The sequence below is a fragment of the Malus domestica genome, chromosome 05 (genome assembly GCF_042453785.1).
Source record: "Malus domestica chromosome 05, GDT2T_hap1".
NCBI lineage: Eukaryota > Viridiplantae > Streptophyta > Magnoliopsida > Rosales > Rosaceae > Malus > Malus domestica.
The window spans coordinates 36,410,105-36,427,280 of NC_091665.1; the positions used below are offsets into that span (position 1 = coordinate 36,410,105).

At 35.5% G+C, this 17,176-nt stretch overlaps 2 protein-coding genes across 2 annotated transcripts; one reads left to right on the plus strand and one right to left on the minus strand.

Moving 5' to 3' along the window:
* The first annotated feature begins 4,146 nt into the window (after positions 1-4,146).
* Positions 4,147-6,361, plus strand: LOC103427928 (small ribosomal subunit protein eS4). The gene is made up of 5 exons (XM_008366013.4): positions 4,147-4,325; positions 4,716-4,793; positions 4,908-5,088; positions 5,255-5,352; positions 5,729-6,361. The coding sequence occupies exons 1-5, from the start codon at positions 4,323-4,325 to the stop codon at positions 6,161-6,163; spliced, it is 795 nt and encodes a 264-aa protein (XP_008364235.1). The 5' UTR covers positions 4,147-4,322; the 3' UTR covers positions 6,164-6,361.
* Positions 6,362-8,432: 2,071 nt separating this feature from the next.
* Positions 8,433-11,101, minus strand: LOC103427927 (uncharacterized). Its single transcript, XM_008366012.4, has 5 exons — positions 10,134-11,101; positions 9,976-10,033; positions 9,670-9,753; positions 9,209-9,344; positions 8,433-8,946 (listed from the first exon to the last, which is right to left on the minus strand). Exons 1-5 carry the CDS (start codon positions 10,750-10,752, stop codon positions 8,674-8,676), a joined length of 1,170 nt encoding a protein of 389 aa, XP_008364234.2. The 5' UTR covers positions 10,753-11,101; the 3' UTR covers positions 8,433-8,673.
* Positions 11,102-17,176: the final 6,075 nt, after the last annotated feature.

Sequence of the window (17,176 nt, forward strand, 5' to 3'; positions counted from 1 at the left end):
CTAAACTCCTTAGTCGGTCTCCATTTTTAAAACAATGATTGCTGTTTTCGGAAACCATAGTGGAGTGATTATTGCCTTTTTTTCCCTAAAAAAAAAAAAAAAAAAAAGAATAGTCAAATTAATATAGGCAATGCGAGGAAGATAAAATTTTGTAAATCAAATTATTGAATTACTATTTAAGTGTTGATTAAATTTTAATGGCAAATGATAAATATGTGCACGTAATTTACCCGCAAACTGTATTAACCGAATTAGAGTTTACAGCTTGTTTTATATTCTCTTTTTTACAACCTCGTGAGTTTTCTTTCATAGATTTTCTTCTAATAACAAATGAGATTTGTCATCAATGGTTGTCTAGTCGGTATGAAAAGGAGGAGGAAAATGGGAAAATAATGAGATGGGTGGTGTGTGGATTATGGAGGCTTTGGAAATGTAGGAATAGCTTGGTCTTTGACAAGGTAGTCGCAGAACCCATTGGTGCCGTGAAACTGTGCAAAAACACTGGGGTGAGTTGGAAGATATAGGGTTTATAGAAACGAGACGGGGGAATTTGGGTGGGTGGCACGGGATTTTGCAGGAATTTTCAATGGCGAGGCGGAAGCAAACGGGCAGCATTGGTGGCCTGCGTGGCTAAAGGATTTGATGTCGTCCAGGTGGAAACGGATTCTAATGAGCTTGGTGATATGATTAATGAAAGCAACCAAATGCTAATCTTGAAGGTCTCTTCTTTTGATATAAAGTGTGTGGAATTGCAATTAAGGTCAGTAAAGTTCATTTTGGCTCTCAGAGGTTGTAATAGGGCAGCGCACTTAGTTGCGGCTTTTTTATCATGCATAAGTGACCTTAATTCATGGTACATTTTTGAGTGAGAATGGTTGTTTAATACTTTGGCCACTGATATAAACATTTTTATTTGAGTTTAATAATATTTCCCTTTCCGACAAAAAACAAGTCATGCAATTTTTTTTTTCTCTGACTAAAATTGAGGAATAATCATTTATTTAAACCTAATGATAAGTGCATGTTAAATTCCCAAAAAATACCTAATCATTATTTAAACCTAATGGGTGGGGAATTTAAACATAATCATTTATTTAAATTGATGATTACCGAACAAAAAAACCTAATGATAAGTGCATGTTAAATTCCATTTAGCTTTATCTTGCATAAAACACTTTATAAAGTTTTGACTTTTGAGTATTGAAAACACATTATGAACTATTTTTTGAGTTGTTAATATATTTATGGTTTATTTATTTATTTATAAGATTGGGTTTTTGATTTTTAGTTTACGTTCTCAATCTTCGTGATAGGAGCAATACAAACAGAGAAAGGAGGGATAAAGAAAGGTGAATGATTAATGATGGAAGAGATGTGAAAGAAATTCATAAGGAAAAACACACATATTAAAAGCGACAAACAAAATATCAAAACATATTTTGACTTGATTTTCATGAAATTTTGTTTTATTCATTCTTCGTCTATTTCCTGTCACCTTTATTCATCCTTCACTATCTTTCCTATATATTTTCTGAAATATCAAACACAAAAAGTGCAACAAAAAAAAAAAAGAAGGTTATCACCGGATCCTTAATAATATATGTTTGTTGAACATATCCCATATTGAAAAACTTAATGAATAGTTTTAGTCTTAATTATACAGTGATAGACCCTCACATAACGTGATAAAATCTCATATCTATTAGATTGTAATTGTAATTGAGTTGAGAATAATATTGATGTAATTAGTAGTAAGCCGTTGTACAGACTCTGAAATTTTCAGATGATATCATGTAAGTCAATAAGTGCCGTTTGTACTAAATTATGAGTATGATTAATGAGGAATTAATTACTGGACCGACTCTGTAGTTTGACATGTTTAATCGCCATGAAAATTGTCTAAGAAATATTGTGGGGGTTAATCACCACTGCAAAATACGAGTTAGGGGCGTCGGTGGCAAGAGGATTGAGAGGGATGGTAAGGATGTGACACGTGTAGGATTCCACAAATTTTAAATCAGTATGTCGACGCTGTCAAAAAGCCACCTATGATTGTGGCCTGTCTTCCCTTAAACGACATCGGATCGTAGGACCACGCTGGTTTTTCCTGCTACAATATTTTTATTTTATTGTTATCGATTATTTTGTCATTGCGGCCTAACACGTGGCATAAACTCCCACGCGGAACGAGAATTGACAGACAAGTTTCCTTCGGTGACCAGCTACTGTTTTATTTGTTTATTTATTTAAGGATGTGTTATTCCCACACTCGGTGATCAACGAGTAAAGCAATAATTTAATCATTAACAAAAACATTATTTGTGTTATAAATTTTTATTTAAAAGTTTAGTCTTTCTAGCATTACGAGTAAGTTTACGAAGGAAGTAGAGTGAAAGCAAGCGATCTGTTTTTTAGACTAAAAGTTGCATTTTGTAGAATAAATTAACCGGATGAGGATCATCTCTAGATCCTTTTTGTGAGGATTCTAGGGATCATCATATCTTAGCCGTTTATCGTGCGGTTAGTTTTCATTAGATACTATTTTTGTTTAACTTTAATAAAAAATTCAAAATAGTTTCTAACTGCATGATGTACGATAAACGACTAAAATGTGAACATTTTTAAGATTCCCACAATTTGAATCCGAATGGAATCCAAATCTAAATCAACCACCTCAACCGCCATAACATAAGAAAGTTAAAAATAAAATAGATTTTGGCACCGTCGTCGTCGTGAACAATAAACCAAATAATGTATACAAGAACATGCAACTCAACATAATATACGTAAACCATTGCTACAGTTTACAGGTTATGAATTCTTCTTTTCACATTACTATTATTATTATAATTATTATTTAAATATAAAGAATGTTATTAGCACTTCAAAAATCTTATTTTACATTTTTCATAAATGTATTTTTCTTTCCTAATATATAAAGTTTGGACTGTATAATTAAATTTTTAGAGTGCTAATAACAATTCTCTAAATATAAAGGGAATATTGTATTTGGGGAGATGTATACGTGGAAGAATTAGTTTTTTTAATTTAATTGTTTTGAATTAGAAGTTAGAAGATGAAGGAATTGTTGATGTTACATAGTATTTGAGGCTGTGACTCTGTTGCTTTCCCGGAAACCTGGCTGGTAACACAAGTCAAGGGACTTCCATTCCATGTGATGTCAATTCATTTTTCTCCACAATTCACGACTTGCCATTGCCACTAATATACATTATCACATTAATTAATAGATTTGCTTAAGGTCTTAATTTGAACTCATTCCAACTAATTAACCAATTTTTTTAATTTAATTTTATTATTATTAAGGGAAGGCGGAGGGGAGGTCTGAAACTTCTACAATAATTTAGGAGGGGAAAATATCACATCCAGAGCGCATGAATGGAAACCCAATACTCTCTCCACCAGGATTATTGGAACCCATGCAATTGCAAACTAATTAATCAGTTGTCATGTCATTTGGCAACACAATTTGTGAATGAAAAGAAACAGCTGCATATTCATTTTTTTCAAGATGGAAAACAACGCTCATATGATTTCTCAATCTAACATTGAGCCGGCCCCCCTTTCCTCTCGTTCGCCAAGTCCAAACTCCCGCTTATCGTAGATGATAGCCCTTTTCGATGCTAAAAACCGTGTTTGATCCTTTCTGCGCTTCTTTCAATTTTCTTACATTCTGGTTGAAGGAGAGACTTTACCTCTACTTAGACAGGGGCAGCAATACTACGTTGTTCCGTGCTCGTAGGTTGACTTCCCTTATGCATTGCAACCTATTTTCTTTCTAGAAACTGATCTTAACACACATTTTTGCTACACGCACGTTCTCTGCTTATGTTTGGCCGTTTAGATTGAATATAAAACAAAACACATGTAATAATTTATAAAGTAGAATAAGTAATCACACCCGTGACGGTGCTTTATTAGAAAAAATAAGGATTTTTCTTTATTCCTCTACATATTCCTTTACTGGATCATTTATTATGCTATTGGGCCAACAATAATGGACCTCCCGAGATCCAATACCAGAAGTCCAAAGACGAATGTAATTCCAACCGGGCCTAACCCAAAAGATAAAAAAGAAGTAGAGATTTGAAGCCCAAAAGTCGGCCCATTTTCGAGCCCTGAAGCGGGAGCTCATTAGGGTTTCGTGAACAAACGGGAGGGGGTATATAGAGCTGCGACTGCGAGAGTTTGTAGCTTCCACAGATCACAGAGAGCGGGAGCGGCTTCGGACTTTGGACTCGGGAGCAGCGAAGGAGCGGCGGCGGAGGTTGGCGGAGTTCACCTGAAATCAATTTAACAACATGGTTCGTATTTCATTTTCCTCTGACATCTTTCCATGGATTTACTTTGAATTTTTCTACTGTTCGTTTCTCTTTGATTTCTGCGGTTTCTGCAACATGTTTGATGCAACGATAAATTTTACAACTTTTGTGATGTAGCACCATTGGATATGGATTGAATCAATCTTTTGAACCTGGTTCTCCTCAAAACTTTATGGGTCATTGTTTATTTTTTGACGAGAGTTAATGGATAATTGTTAAATTAGGTTCTTGGGAGTGAAAAATCTTTGATTTTTAGACGTTGTAATTGTATTGTTGGATCATCGTGTCAATGCTAATTCTTTGATCGGTACGCGTTATTGTTACGATGTTGAAGTGGGATTGTTTTTAATTTTTAGTTTTTGGGTGCAACAGGCTCGTGGTTTGAAGAAACATTTGAAGAGGCTCAATGCCCCCAAGCATTGGATGCTCGACAAACTTGGCGGTGCATTTGTAAGTTAAAATTCTCTTTGCAAGTGTTCATTTTGATCTGAATTGGTGCAATGGTTGGTATTTGACGCGGTAATTGACTAATTTGGAATATGGTGCGTTTCTTATGTTGTTTAGGCTCCCAAGCCTTCGTCTGGACCTCACAAATCCAGGGAGTGCCTGCCATTGGTTATCATCTTGCGTAACCGATTGAAGTATGCTCTGACCTACCGTGAGGTCATTTCCATTCTGATGCAACGACATGTTCTCGTTGATGGGAAAGTGAGGACAGATAAGACATATCCGTCTGGTTTCATGGGTATGCCCAACACTCTCTGCTTTGATGTATTGCTACTTCAATGGGTCTTAACCGGTATTCATGTTGTTATATCAACAATGCAATATTTATTTGAACAATCCTTTTCATCTATGACTTGTTTGTCTCGAAATGAACGATTTGTGAGCATTGTTATTTGCTTTTTCAGATGTTGTTTCAATCCCCAAGACAAATGAGAACTTCCGTCTCCTTTATGACACCAAGGGTCGGTTCCGTCTCCACTCCATCAGGGATGAAGAAGCAAAGGTCATTTCTTTCAATCCTCGTGCATTTGTCACATGGTGGTTTTTATTGTTCAAGTAACATTGCTTTTCTGAATTGATAGTCTTTAGATATGAATAAATTATTGTGGTGTACAAGGTAATTCAGCACCTAAACATCTTGTTCTTCATAGAATTAATTAATCTAAGCATACATGCTAATAATACCATGTCCCCTGCTTTAAATTTTTTCTTGATGAAAATATATGGAACCATTCAATGTTCACTGGCTGAAGAAATGTTCTTGATGTGGATAACTGTCTAACTAAAGTTATGCTTTAATATAATACATGCTTCCAGAGTTTAAATGTTTTGAAATTCATGTGATAATGTGCTGATATTTGATTCTGTGTCTCTTGCAGTTTAAACTCTGCAAAGTCCGCTCTGTGCAGTTTGGACAGAAAGGCATTCCATATATTAACACCTATGATGGGCGAACAATCCGTTACCCAGACCCTCTCATCAAGGCAAATGACACCATTAAGTTGGACTTGGAGACCAACAAGATCACTGACTTCATCAAGTTTGATGTCGGCAATGTGGTCATGGTGACTGGAGGAAGGAACAGAGGGCGTGTTGGAGTAATCAAGAACAGGGAGAAGCACAAGGGAAGCTTCGAGACTATCCACGTCCAGGATGCCAGTGGTCATGAGTTTGCAACCCGGTTGGGCAATGTGTTCACAATTGGCAAGGGGACCAAGCCATGGATAAGCCTTCCCAAGGGTAAGGGTATTAAGCTTACCATTATTGAAGAGGCCAAGAAGAGAGCAGCAGCGCAAGCCACAGCCACTGCTTAAAGACTCGCGTCGAAAACAAGCTTTAAACTTAATTGACAATTTTCAACTATGTTTTTGTAGTGGTTTGCCTATTGGCTTTGGATATTATGCTGCAAATTTTGTTTTGTTTATTTCTACCCTTTCGCATCTTGATACAGATAACTGTAGTTGTTGCACACATTATGCTTATGTTATTTTGAAGTAATTTTTGTTTGATCACTTGGGTTGTGTCTAGATTTAGTCATATAACATTTAATATGACGCTCACTACAAAACCAAATTGTAGTTGAGCTACTGGGGAGCTACTTTCTAGTTTCTACCCTAGATCTTCTCATTGCGTTCAAAGGAATGCTTAATCCCTCTACAACAGTCTAGAATTTGTGAAAAAATGACTTTATTCGCTTATCCAGTTTGCGTTCAACTCCAGTTTTCCTGGCAAACTACTAAGCTTTCTAGGTTTGCTACTCTAGTTGAACTCGAGTTTCATCACTGCTGTAACAGCCGACACATTCTAATTCACACTAGTGTACATGCGTTGGATCCTCGAGTGATATCTATGTATTGAACATGTACTAGTGTAGGCGGTAGTGTTATAGGTATTAAACTCAAGTTGTTTGATTTCTATATATAAGCATCACTCACTTGAACTATCGTGAAATGATAAGGGGTGATGAACGTGCATTTTGTTAAGATTTATGAGTTGTATGAATTTGGAGTCTTGCACAGGGATTACCTCTTCAAAAAAGTGTATTGAGATTACCACTCCAAAAACATAGCTAGATTTTACGTGTTTTCTTTATGTATTCGAGTTCAACTTCCTTGTAGTTTAGATTAGAGTTCGATTCCTCATAGTTTAGATTAGTTTAGGCAGACAACGATTGAATAAAAAGACACATACTTGAAAAGATGGCCACAGGATAAAGTTATATTCTGTAATTTCAGGGAAACTATTTGTATTTGGGAAGCAGATTCTTCAAGAGAAAAGTAGAGAAGCAGGGAACCCTATATTGTTGCCTTGTTGGTGTGAGTTTTGGGAATTTCAACCGAACTTTAGGTCCACCCACGTCCATGGTTTTAGATTCCCATCGGACATCGAATGCCACTTTACCTGGGATTCACAGCTGCAAATATTTACAGCCATGAATTAACTGCCATCATATCATATGTGTATCCATATGCAATGTTCTGCACAAAGACAACAGAAACAGGAAAAGAAGAAAGGTACATTACTCGGCACATGGAGAAGATGCTTAAAGAGTGCCAAGGATTGAAAGGACATTAAAGAAAGAATGTTGATCGAGTGTGTCAATTTCCCTTTAAGTTGTTTAGATTAACAATAACGCTAGCTACATTCTCAGTGTTGCACGATGATCTAATTAATCTGTTTATTTACTAAGCCATCCCTTAAAGATTATCTGTTGAAAAGATTGATTAATCGTCATTTATTGGTTAACAAGTAAATAAACGGATTATTATTTTCACTTAGACATTGAAATTTTAACTACGTTAATGTTAATAGACTTCTAATTTGGTTGATTTTTGTAAATAGTTGATATGTAAAGACTGACTTAGAAACTATACGGTTTCGATTATAAGAAAACATAGCATGACAAAAAGAAGAGCCGAGAAGAAAAAATCAAAATATTCGAGGGAGAAATTTATTAACATCTCCTTTAAACTAGGTTATAATATCTAGTCAAAACCTTAATTTTGTGAAAACATATACAGATAAGTATCCCAAAAGGTCAGAATCTAGAAAAAATGAAATTAAATAATTAAAAAAAGTACAAGAACCAAGGGCATGGTGGTTTTTTTTATTTTTTATTTTTTGGTAAAAGGGCATGGTGATTGTGCTTGTGCACGTAGGCAGCTTTCATATCTCTGAGGGAAGAACTGACAATACTTGTCCACTTTAAGTGGAAAGAGAGGATTAGATAGATGGATAAATCATGGTCCTGGATATGGTAAGGACTGGGCCAAACAGTCCTACCTGCACGGATTATTCCTCACAATCCTGTTAAAAGCAAAGCAAATAATAGAGGTGGAGGTGGTGGTGGCAGCCATCCATAACCATTGAAAGCTATTTCATTCCATAGCCATACATAACCATTGAAATATTTCATTCCATAGCCATACACTTGCCCTTGGCTGCCAGCACATACAGCTTATAATCCACGATATGCCCCTATTTCATCTCACAAGCCCGCTTAGGCTCCCACTAAAAATTCTTCTTTGGACATGACGATGTTAAAAACTAAACTGTTGATGAGTTGTTGATAACGCTAGTAGATAAGATTAACGTTCATAATTAACATCAATTTACATTATCGATACAAAATTCATCATTTAACAAAAAACAAACATCATGTACAGAGAATTTCTACGTAATATGATACACACAACAACTGTATTACAAACTACAAAGCAAACATCTAGAGTTAATTAGAGAATAAGCTTATTTGGATCCTCCTAGCTATTCCATGCCATCTAAGCAAACATGTGTGTTTCCAACTTTCCATGTACTACTGTGATCAAATCTTGGGTGATGATGGTGAAGGGATGCAGTGGGGGTGTCTTGGGCAGGTGGTCAAGTGGTCATTGGTGAGGCCAGCTGCTTGCATGAAGAAGTGAATTACAGTGGGACCAACATGCCTAAACCCCCTTCTAACCATGTCTTTGCTGATGGCCTCTGACTTGGAGTTCTTCACAGGAATCTTGTGGCATGACTTGTATTGGGTACATATTGGCTTGTGATTCACAAATCCCCACAAGTACTCGTCAAATGATCCCACTTCCCTCTTTACCTGTAAAATTGGTTTAAACAGTAAAAGTTGATTAAGACATCATATTTACATCGAAAATATCTTAATCACATTCCTTTTAACTTTATTCAACGACGAATAAATAAAGTAATTTTCGTCCTCCCATTTTCACTTTTACACTGATTACTTTATCAAATGGTTAAAAAAAAGAGAAGTTGAAGCTGTTGAGCACAAAAGAGAAAGACAGAAGTGCATAAATCACTTGCCGACTCGTAAATATGAATAATGTATTAAATCAATATACCTTAAGAATTCTCTTAGCATTGTCAACAACTCCTCGAACAAGGCTAATATCTACGCCAGAATCAGCACTCAATGATGTTATCTTTTTTTCACTAAATCTAGCCACAACATCTGCATCAAACCCTGAAAAAGCCTCCCTGTATAAAGAAAAACTTATGATTAGTTAAGATTACAAACATGGCAAGTCTTCAATAGTACGAACTACTAGGTAGTCTGGTTTTATATCTATTAGATTGACAAATAAATAAAAATAGTATTTTCTCAGTTTAATCATCCGTATTACTAAGTAGTCCGGACTATTAAAGAAAAATTGTACAAACATAGTAGCTATTGTTAAGACTTCAAGGAGACCATGAATGCGCCCAAAAAATACGAGGTTTTATCACAAAATTAATATCTCAATTCTATTATTAATATATCTAGAACTTAAAAAGAGTAATGGAATTTTGGAATCACACCCACCTCAATGCTTCCCTTTTCCTCAGGACTGAAGTCCAATCCGATCCCACTTGAGCACCAGTTAATAGTAGCAATTCAAGCAACACACTGTAAATATGAGCAAGCAAAGTTAGCTGTTTAGCTCCAAGGGAACTGTGTTCAAATAAAACTGCTTACAAGTTTTAATAAAAAATAAACTTGGAAAATTCAATCATATTTTGAATTAGAATTTATGGCTGGTTCTATTTGTACATATTTTCCGTAGCTGCAAACGTGTATGTGTGTTTGAGAGAGAGAGAGAGAGAGAGAGAGAGAGAGAGAGAGAGTTACTTGTCATCATGGACAGGAACTCCCCATTCTTCATCATGGTAAGCAACATATATTGGGTCTGCAAGCACACACATTTTTCAACTTTTTGTTAACTTGATAACTTCAACAAGTTGTATGTAGAAATTAAAATTTCAAGTACTTCAGCTAAGTTTTCATACCTGACTTAGGGGTGATGAAACTGCATCTCCTTTGCTCTTGACCGAAATAATTTGTAGCTGAAGAATCAAGAGGAACAACTTTCCCTTCGTACTTGGCAGACTTTGTTCTTCCGTAATGCGCAATTCGCATCTTTCGCTGTTCTTGCATTGTTGCTACTTGCTCCCTCCTTGTTGCTGCTATGCTTCCTGGTGCCTCTACTATCAAAGGCGATATATTCTTCAACACACTTTCAGCAGAAGGTGCAACACCAATAGATTTCTTCGACTTTTTCACCGAACTTGTCGATTTGGTTACGCAACGAGGCGTCACTACAACCTTCTCAGCACTAGAATTCAGCTCATTGGGATCTTTACCTTGCTTAAACGCATGCTGTCGAGGTGAAGGCAACTTGGGAGAGATAGGAGGAGAAAGTGAGGCCTTAGTTTTATTAGTTGGAAGTGGTGAAGGAAGAGGAGTTGGACCATTAGTTTCTTGGGAGCTTTTTTTAGGAGACTTTTTTTGTTCCAAGCTCGGAAATTGATTGCCGGTTGGCTGGAGAACCGGACGCCGGTTGATTAGTTTCCCTGATGTTGCAGAGACACTAACACTTCGTTGCAATCTTGGTTTCGCGGAACACATTTTTTATGATCTTATGAAGATTAACAATGAAGGGTTTGATGATGATGAATGTGAAGATGTTAAGTAGGGTTTAGGGGATGAAGTAGGAGGATTTTTATAGAAAAAAAGTGGGGACAATGAGCAGGTTTTGGCTTAAGTTGTAACGTGGGTGGGTTAGGGTATGCCATAAATAACCCTATTGCCCCATTGTGAGGGTGAAAGTGACAACCTCCTAACCGAGTGAAGGGATTATAATTGTAAATTTGGTGAAGCAAAAGAAGGGGTGTGTGGGGAGGGGATAGCGGTGCCACTGCCAGCCTTCTCAGGGACCCTTTTTTTATTTCCTTCCCCTCACTTTTGTGCTTTTACTGCTCAGACTCCATGCGTCCTCAATCCCAAGTTGGAGAGTGCGGTACATGAGAGTAACCAATCATTGTCTCTCTTTTGAGCTGGCTGAAAAGATTTCAAGATTATGATATGCTAAACACACTTGAACCAATGCCTAGCTTGACTAAGATATCAGCTGTAACTAAAAGAGATTAATGACACATTTACTAATATGCAATCAGATTGAGAGAAATTGAATTGAAGAGGAATTGAATTAAGGAGAAGTTGGATTGGGGAGGAATATTCAGAATTGGATTTTTATGAAAGTTATTTACTAAACTGTTTGGAATCAGAGTATAAATGATGCTAATTTCATAAAATCTATTGACAAAATATCCTTTATTTGGAATTAAAACCAGTATTTTTACTAAACTGCCCATGTTCTAAATAAATTAATTTATCTGTTATGTAATATCTTTAATTTCCATAGCAACATATACTTATAAATTATAGAAACTTTCTACTTCTTTATAAAATAATCCATATTTTTTTGCTCATTTTCCACCTCTTTAAAACTTGATTATTTTCCTTAAAAAATGACCTATTTCGCTGCAAACTCGCTATGCAATTAAGCCTTTCTCCAAACTGCTATAAATACATCCTAGGCAGACTTTAATTTCCTCCAAAAGGAGGAGTTAGATTCTATTTTTTAAGTGGGCCCCACACAGTCTTGATTCCTTTATACCTTAGTAAGCACAAGAAGAATTCGTAATAAGAACTGGATTCCTTATGTTCATTTCGATTGCGGGTACGTAAATAGTCATCTGTATTTGAGAGATCGTCTCCTTTCTCATTATGGCTTGTATCAAAATAGTCACAGGTCTATGAATGCATTTTGTTATGTAATTTTTCTTTTAATACAAGCAAGAAAAAAAAATGGGACTCAGATTTCAGTTCAAGTTCTTGGAACTAAAAGGGTTAAAGTTTATTATATGTTTAAGTGCATCTCTCATCACTAAAATGTATTTCTTTCGATATATTAGAAATTATATATGCATTTTCTCTTTTGATGCAAGCAATACTAGAAAATGAGAGTTCGGACACATAATCATAAATGCAAGTTAAATTCTCCTAACCACGTGAATATGTACCCCTTATATCAACAAAATGTATTAGAATCCACCAGCACTCACTTGTTCCAAATCTGAGTGATTGAAACAGTAAATTAATTATATGATTAAGGCCATTTAATTATTGTGGTTGAAGACTGATTGATACTAAGTATTGTACATTGAAAATTAATTATATGAATCATGATTAAGGCCATTTATTAATTTACTTGGGGAGGAAAAATGGCCACGAAATAGTTTAATTAGTAACTATCAACTGTGTCTAATTAAAAAATTGGATGGAAACGTGACTAAATGAAATAATAGTATGCATATGGTCACTTTGAAGAAGCTTTATTATGTCATGAGCAGTTGAATCTGTAGGCTGAAGTGAAGGGGTTCCCAACATGAACGTCATCTGCAGTTGAACTTGTAGTATGAACCCTAAACCATGCCCCATCAAAGTCTCTTCTGTCAATCCATCATATATACATTTTTTGAGAATTTTTCAAAGTCAAAACTTGTGCGACAAAGAATTTTCGAGTAGCAGCAACCTTATAATATTAATAAAAGTAAGGAGGGATGTCACACCATATGTCAAAAAAGTCATCTTTCACGTAATCTTTAATTACTCGTCTTGTAAACTTTTAATTATATACCATATTTTCAATGCAACTATTTTCCTGCTTTGATGGGGCGAATGTAAATCTAGAAATTTTCAATGGCATGCCAGATGCTGATAGATCTATTAATATTATATTTCTCTAAAATAATTAAATTATATAAACTCTTCAACCACAATCACAAGAAGATAACAAGCCATGTGTTTGAGTACCTCTAGTGATAGAGATTTGTAAGTCGACAAAAATGAGGCCAACAGACATAGTGTTATGCATTTTTCTTGAGTCACCTCTTTGTCCTATTATTAAGATAGAAAGCGCCAATACATCGTTATTTTATCTTTATTTTAAATCATACTATTTTCATATCAAATTAATTTGTCGTGAGAATATAAAGATGTAATTTGACGGCATCAGAATATCAATGTACAATACTTAGTATCAATCAGTCTTTTCTTAGTAGTAGATTACAATCATAAAGGAGTCTTATTAGCTTTTCCCATCACAAATTTGTCATGAAAAAAGGTTGGTTTTGGGCATGAAATGGTGCCAGTGTTTTATAAGGGTGAACGGAAATTGCAAATGCAAGGCAATATTCTAGGAAAGCGAAATAAAGCACACACTAATAAAAACGTCGGGTCGTTTTATTGTCCTTCGTAGCAATAGCTGGATGGCCTTCTATTTTTTGAAAATGACGTGGAATACATTGAGACATTTTCCAAACACGATTGGATCATGATAATGTGATGGGATCTTCCTTGTTATCTTTGAGAGAGAAAATCAAACCAAAAATGCATTATTGTTGGTAACAAAAATCAAATGCTGAAGTTGTCTTACCCTATCAAATAGTGCGGGTTTAGAGACATGGTGTCACGAGGACATTGCAGACGGTAACCCATCTTTGATTTGATTGGACATATAATATAGACACACACGGTAACCCCATCTTTGATTTGATTGGACATATAATACACACACATACAGGCGCTTTATACAAAGAGATTTCTTTTTTTTTTTTTTAAATGAGGATTGGGTATGGTATTGGGTCCATTTCATATTGAATTTTATCCGAATTGTTTATTTTATAAGTTTTGATTCATAGATCATCCGGACAAAAATTCAATTCAATCTGAAACTATTTGCCTATTTAATTATCAAGAAAAAATTTCATTATTTCTTATATAACAAAGTATTTGTTAATTATGTCTTAAACATTTCTGATTTGACTAATATTTTGTAAGGATGATCTATGAGGTGAAACTTAAAAAATAGACGGTTGTGATTGTCAAAGTTCGATGTGGTGTGGATCCTACGACTAATTCCTTTTTTTATAAAAAATGAGGATCTCTTCTCTTAAATGTTTATATATATACTAGGGTATAAGCACACATTTATTTTTTGTTTTTGATTAAGGAGTGTGATTTAAAAGTTTTAAAAATAGTATGAGACAATGATGATGATCTCTTAATAAGGACATATTTTTCTTAATATTACATAATTACCATTTTGCCCTCTTTACGTAAATATTATGTATCAAAAGTGAGGGTAAAATAGGAAAAATAGGGATATGATTGTCATTTTGTCAAAAGGTACAAAATTACTATTTTACATTCCTTATGTCAACATTGTATATTCACAAGTGAGGAACAAAATTGAAAGAAAATGAAGCAAAAAGTTGACAAACCCTATTTTCTTAATAGAATAGAAGAGTGTGTGTGTGTATATATATATATATATATATGCCTTTCTAGGGATAGTAGTGTATATATCCTCAATGATATTTTGGACACCCTTAACTTGCTTGGAGGGAAAGAGAGCTAGCTATCCAATGTATGATTCAATGTATATGCACGTGAATAGTTGCCTAACCTCGCAATTACAAAACCATTTGATGTTCTTTTTAACATGTTCTGAGTGTTGCACCTAGTAAAAATAAGAGATGCCAAGGACAATCCCAGTGCCCGCGTGAGTGATTGTCAATAATTCATACATGCGTAATTGACCTATGTGCTTACTTGATTTCAAAATGTATTAATGGCTGTCAGCTTTCGACACGGGCTTAAACAAATATTCTTAGCATAATATTTGAAGATTATGCCCTCTACAAAGGGGGGAGGGGTGGAGGAGTGACTAAACCTCACATTGGGCTATCCATAATAATGTGGTTCAAATTCGCTTTTGGCGAGAATGACAAAAATTAAACTTAAGACCTTCCATTTACAAGTGAAGAAGAATATTACTAGGTCTATAATACTAAGTGGTATATCATCATCACTTGATCACTCTTGGTTATTACCAAGGTATTAAATATCGGTAATATCGGAAATATCGGTAGTCCGAAATCACGGAAATATCGATGGAAATATCGGGATAATATCGATATCGATAAAAATTACATGGAAACTACGGAAATTGTAAGAAAAACTTGGAAATTTTTATTGAAACTTTGCAGGATGTTTATTTAGTCAATTATCTATTAGTTTATCACAAAAAATTGAAAGGAAATGCATTGCATGATGGATTTAACATTATCAAGTTGATTATATAGCGAGCTGGCAAACATTGTGAGTGTAGAAAATATGTAGTAATTAATAAAAGAAATTTAAACACACCGTAATCATTTATATATAATGAATTAATACAATATGTAGACAACAAAATCCTTTTATATAGTAAAAAATTTAAGTGTCGTTCGTAATGTATTAATACAAACAAGTTACAACGTTCATAATGTATTAATAAAAACAAGTCTACACGTGATGTCACACCCCACTCCTAATTAAAAATAGTTTTTGGGTCTTAATTCTTGAGCCTAAGGACCCACGCGCCCTTTCTCCCGTACTCCCTCTCTCATCTCTCTTCCTTTCTCCCTTCACTCCCTCTTCTGCTCTTCGAAGCTCCCCGAGCTCTCTCTCCCTCAAGTCGCCCTCACCCTCTCCCTCTCTACCCGTGAGCAACATCCATACCCTCTCCCTCTCCGACGACACACGCAGACCACACAGACCACACACACACACGAAGACACGAAGCCCTCGCCGGAGCCACCGGCATCGATCCCCTCCATCAGATCCGACCTCCAGGGCTACACCGAACATATCTAGGCCTCCGACGAGGACGATCTGTACAGCCGCCTCAAGAATCTGAAGCCGACGTTCTGCCTCCGGAAGCCCTCGTCGACGTTCTGCCTCCGGAAGCCGACTTCTCCTTGTTTCTTCTTCGGTTCTCCCCCCCCCCCATTTCTTCTTCGGCTGTCGTTGCGACGACGACGACGGAGGATCCTCGACGATATTATGGCTAATATCGCGATAATATCGCTAATATCGCGATATTATCGATATTAGCGATATTATCGCGATATTTGGCCGAAAACCACTCGGATACCACTTAGAATATCCATACCCCGAAAAACCGATAATATCGGCGATATTTCGCCGATATTATCGGCATTTTCTTCCATGGTTATTACTATAGCAGGCAGGATTGTCCAGATATTACAAAGAAATTTTGGGGTCAAAGGATATTTGGGTGATGGCTTAAATTCAAGGCATAAATTATATTTTTAGGAGCCTAATAAGAACGAAAAAAATGTTGAACAAGAAAATAAAATAATAATAAGGTAGGGCTGCCCTGAGTGATGAGTTGTTAGGAGGCAATCTTAATAACAACTGAAAAGAAAGGGTTTTGGTTGTCGACGTTGTCGACTTTGTTGCTGGGCTGCTGGCATCTCCCAGTCCCAGGGGGGGCAGCATTCTGTTTAGATGGGAACCATGTATGAAAGTTTAAAACAAATTAAAATTAAATTATGAATAGTAAGATAACATAAAGGGATGAGTGCTGAGAAAACGTTCAACAAACTTGGTTACGTCCAAGTTTGCAGTTCGATTGTTCTAATAATTTAGATTGGAAGAGTGAGATGACACAATGGCTAGTTGTAATTCAAATGATTTGAATTCTCAAAAGGAGTATTTATCAAATATAGCAAAAAATTAACCCTTGTGTGGGGGCAAATTTCTCCTTAACCTTCTATGCTTTTTAGTTTATCTGTCTACATCTTAAATACTTACCAATTACAATGCATCATATAATATTTTAAGGGCTTTTTTCCTTCCCAGTTGTAGGTTTTTTATCGCAGAATTTGAACTTGTGATCTCTTTTGACATTAAGAAGAGAAATACCATTAAAATAATAGCTATTTAGTTTCATAACTGCGCGTTAGTTTAGGCGTTTTTCGAATTTTACAGCCATCAATGATTCGAGACAACACTGATAGGCCCATAGCTGCACTATTATCTGAAGCACCAAAGAGCTTCAAAATGGTTATTGTACACATGTTAAAAGGTTAAAGTGAATACAAAATATAAAGCATATATATTATATTGTTTGATTGCT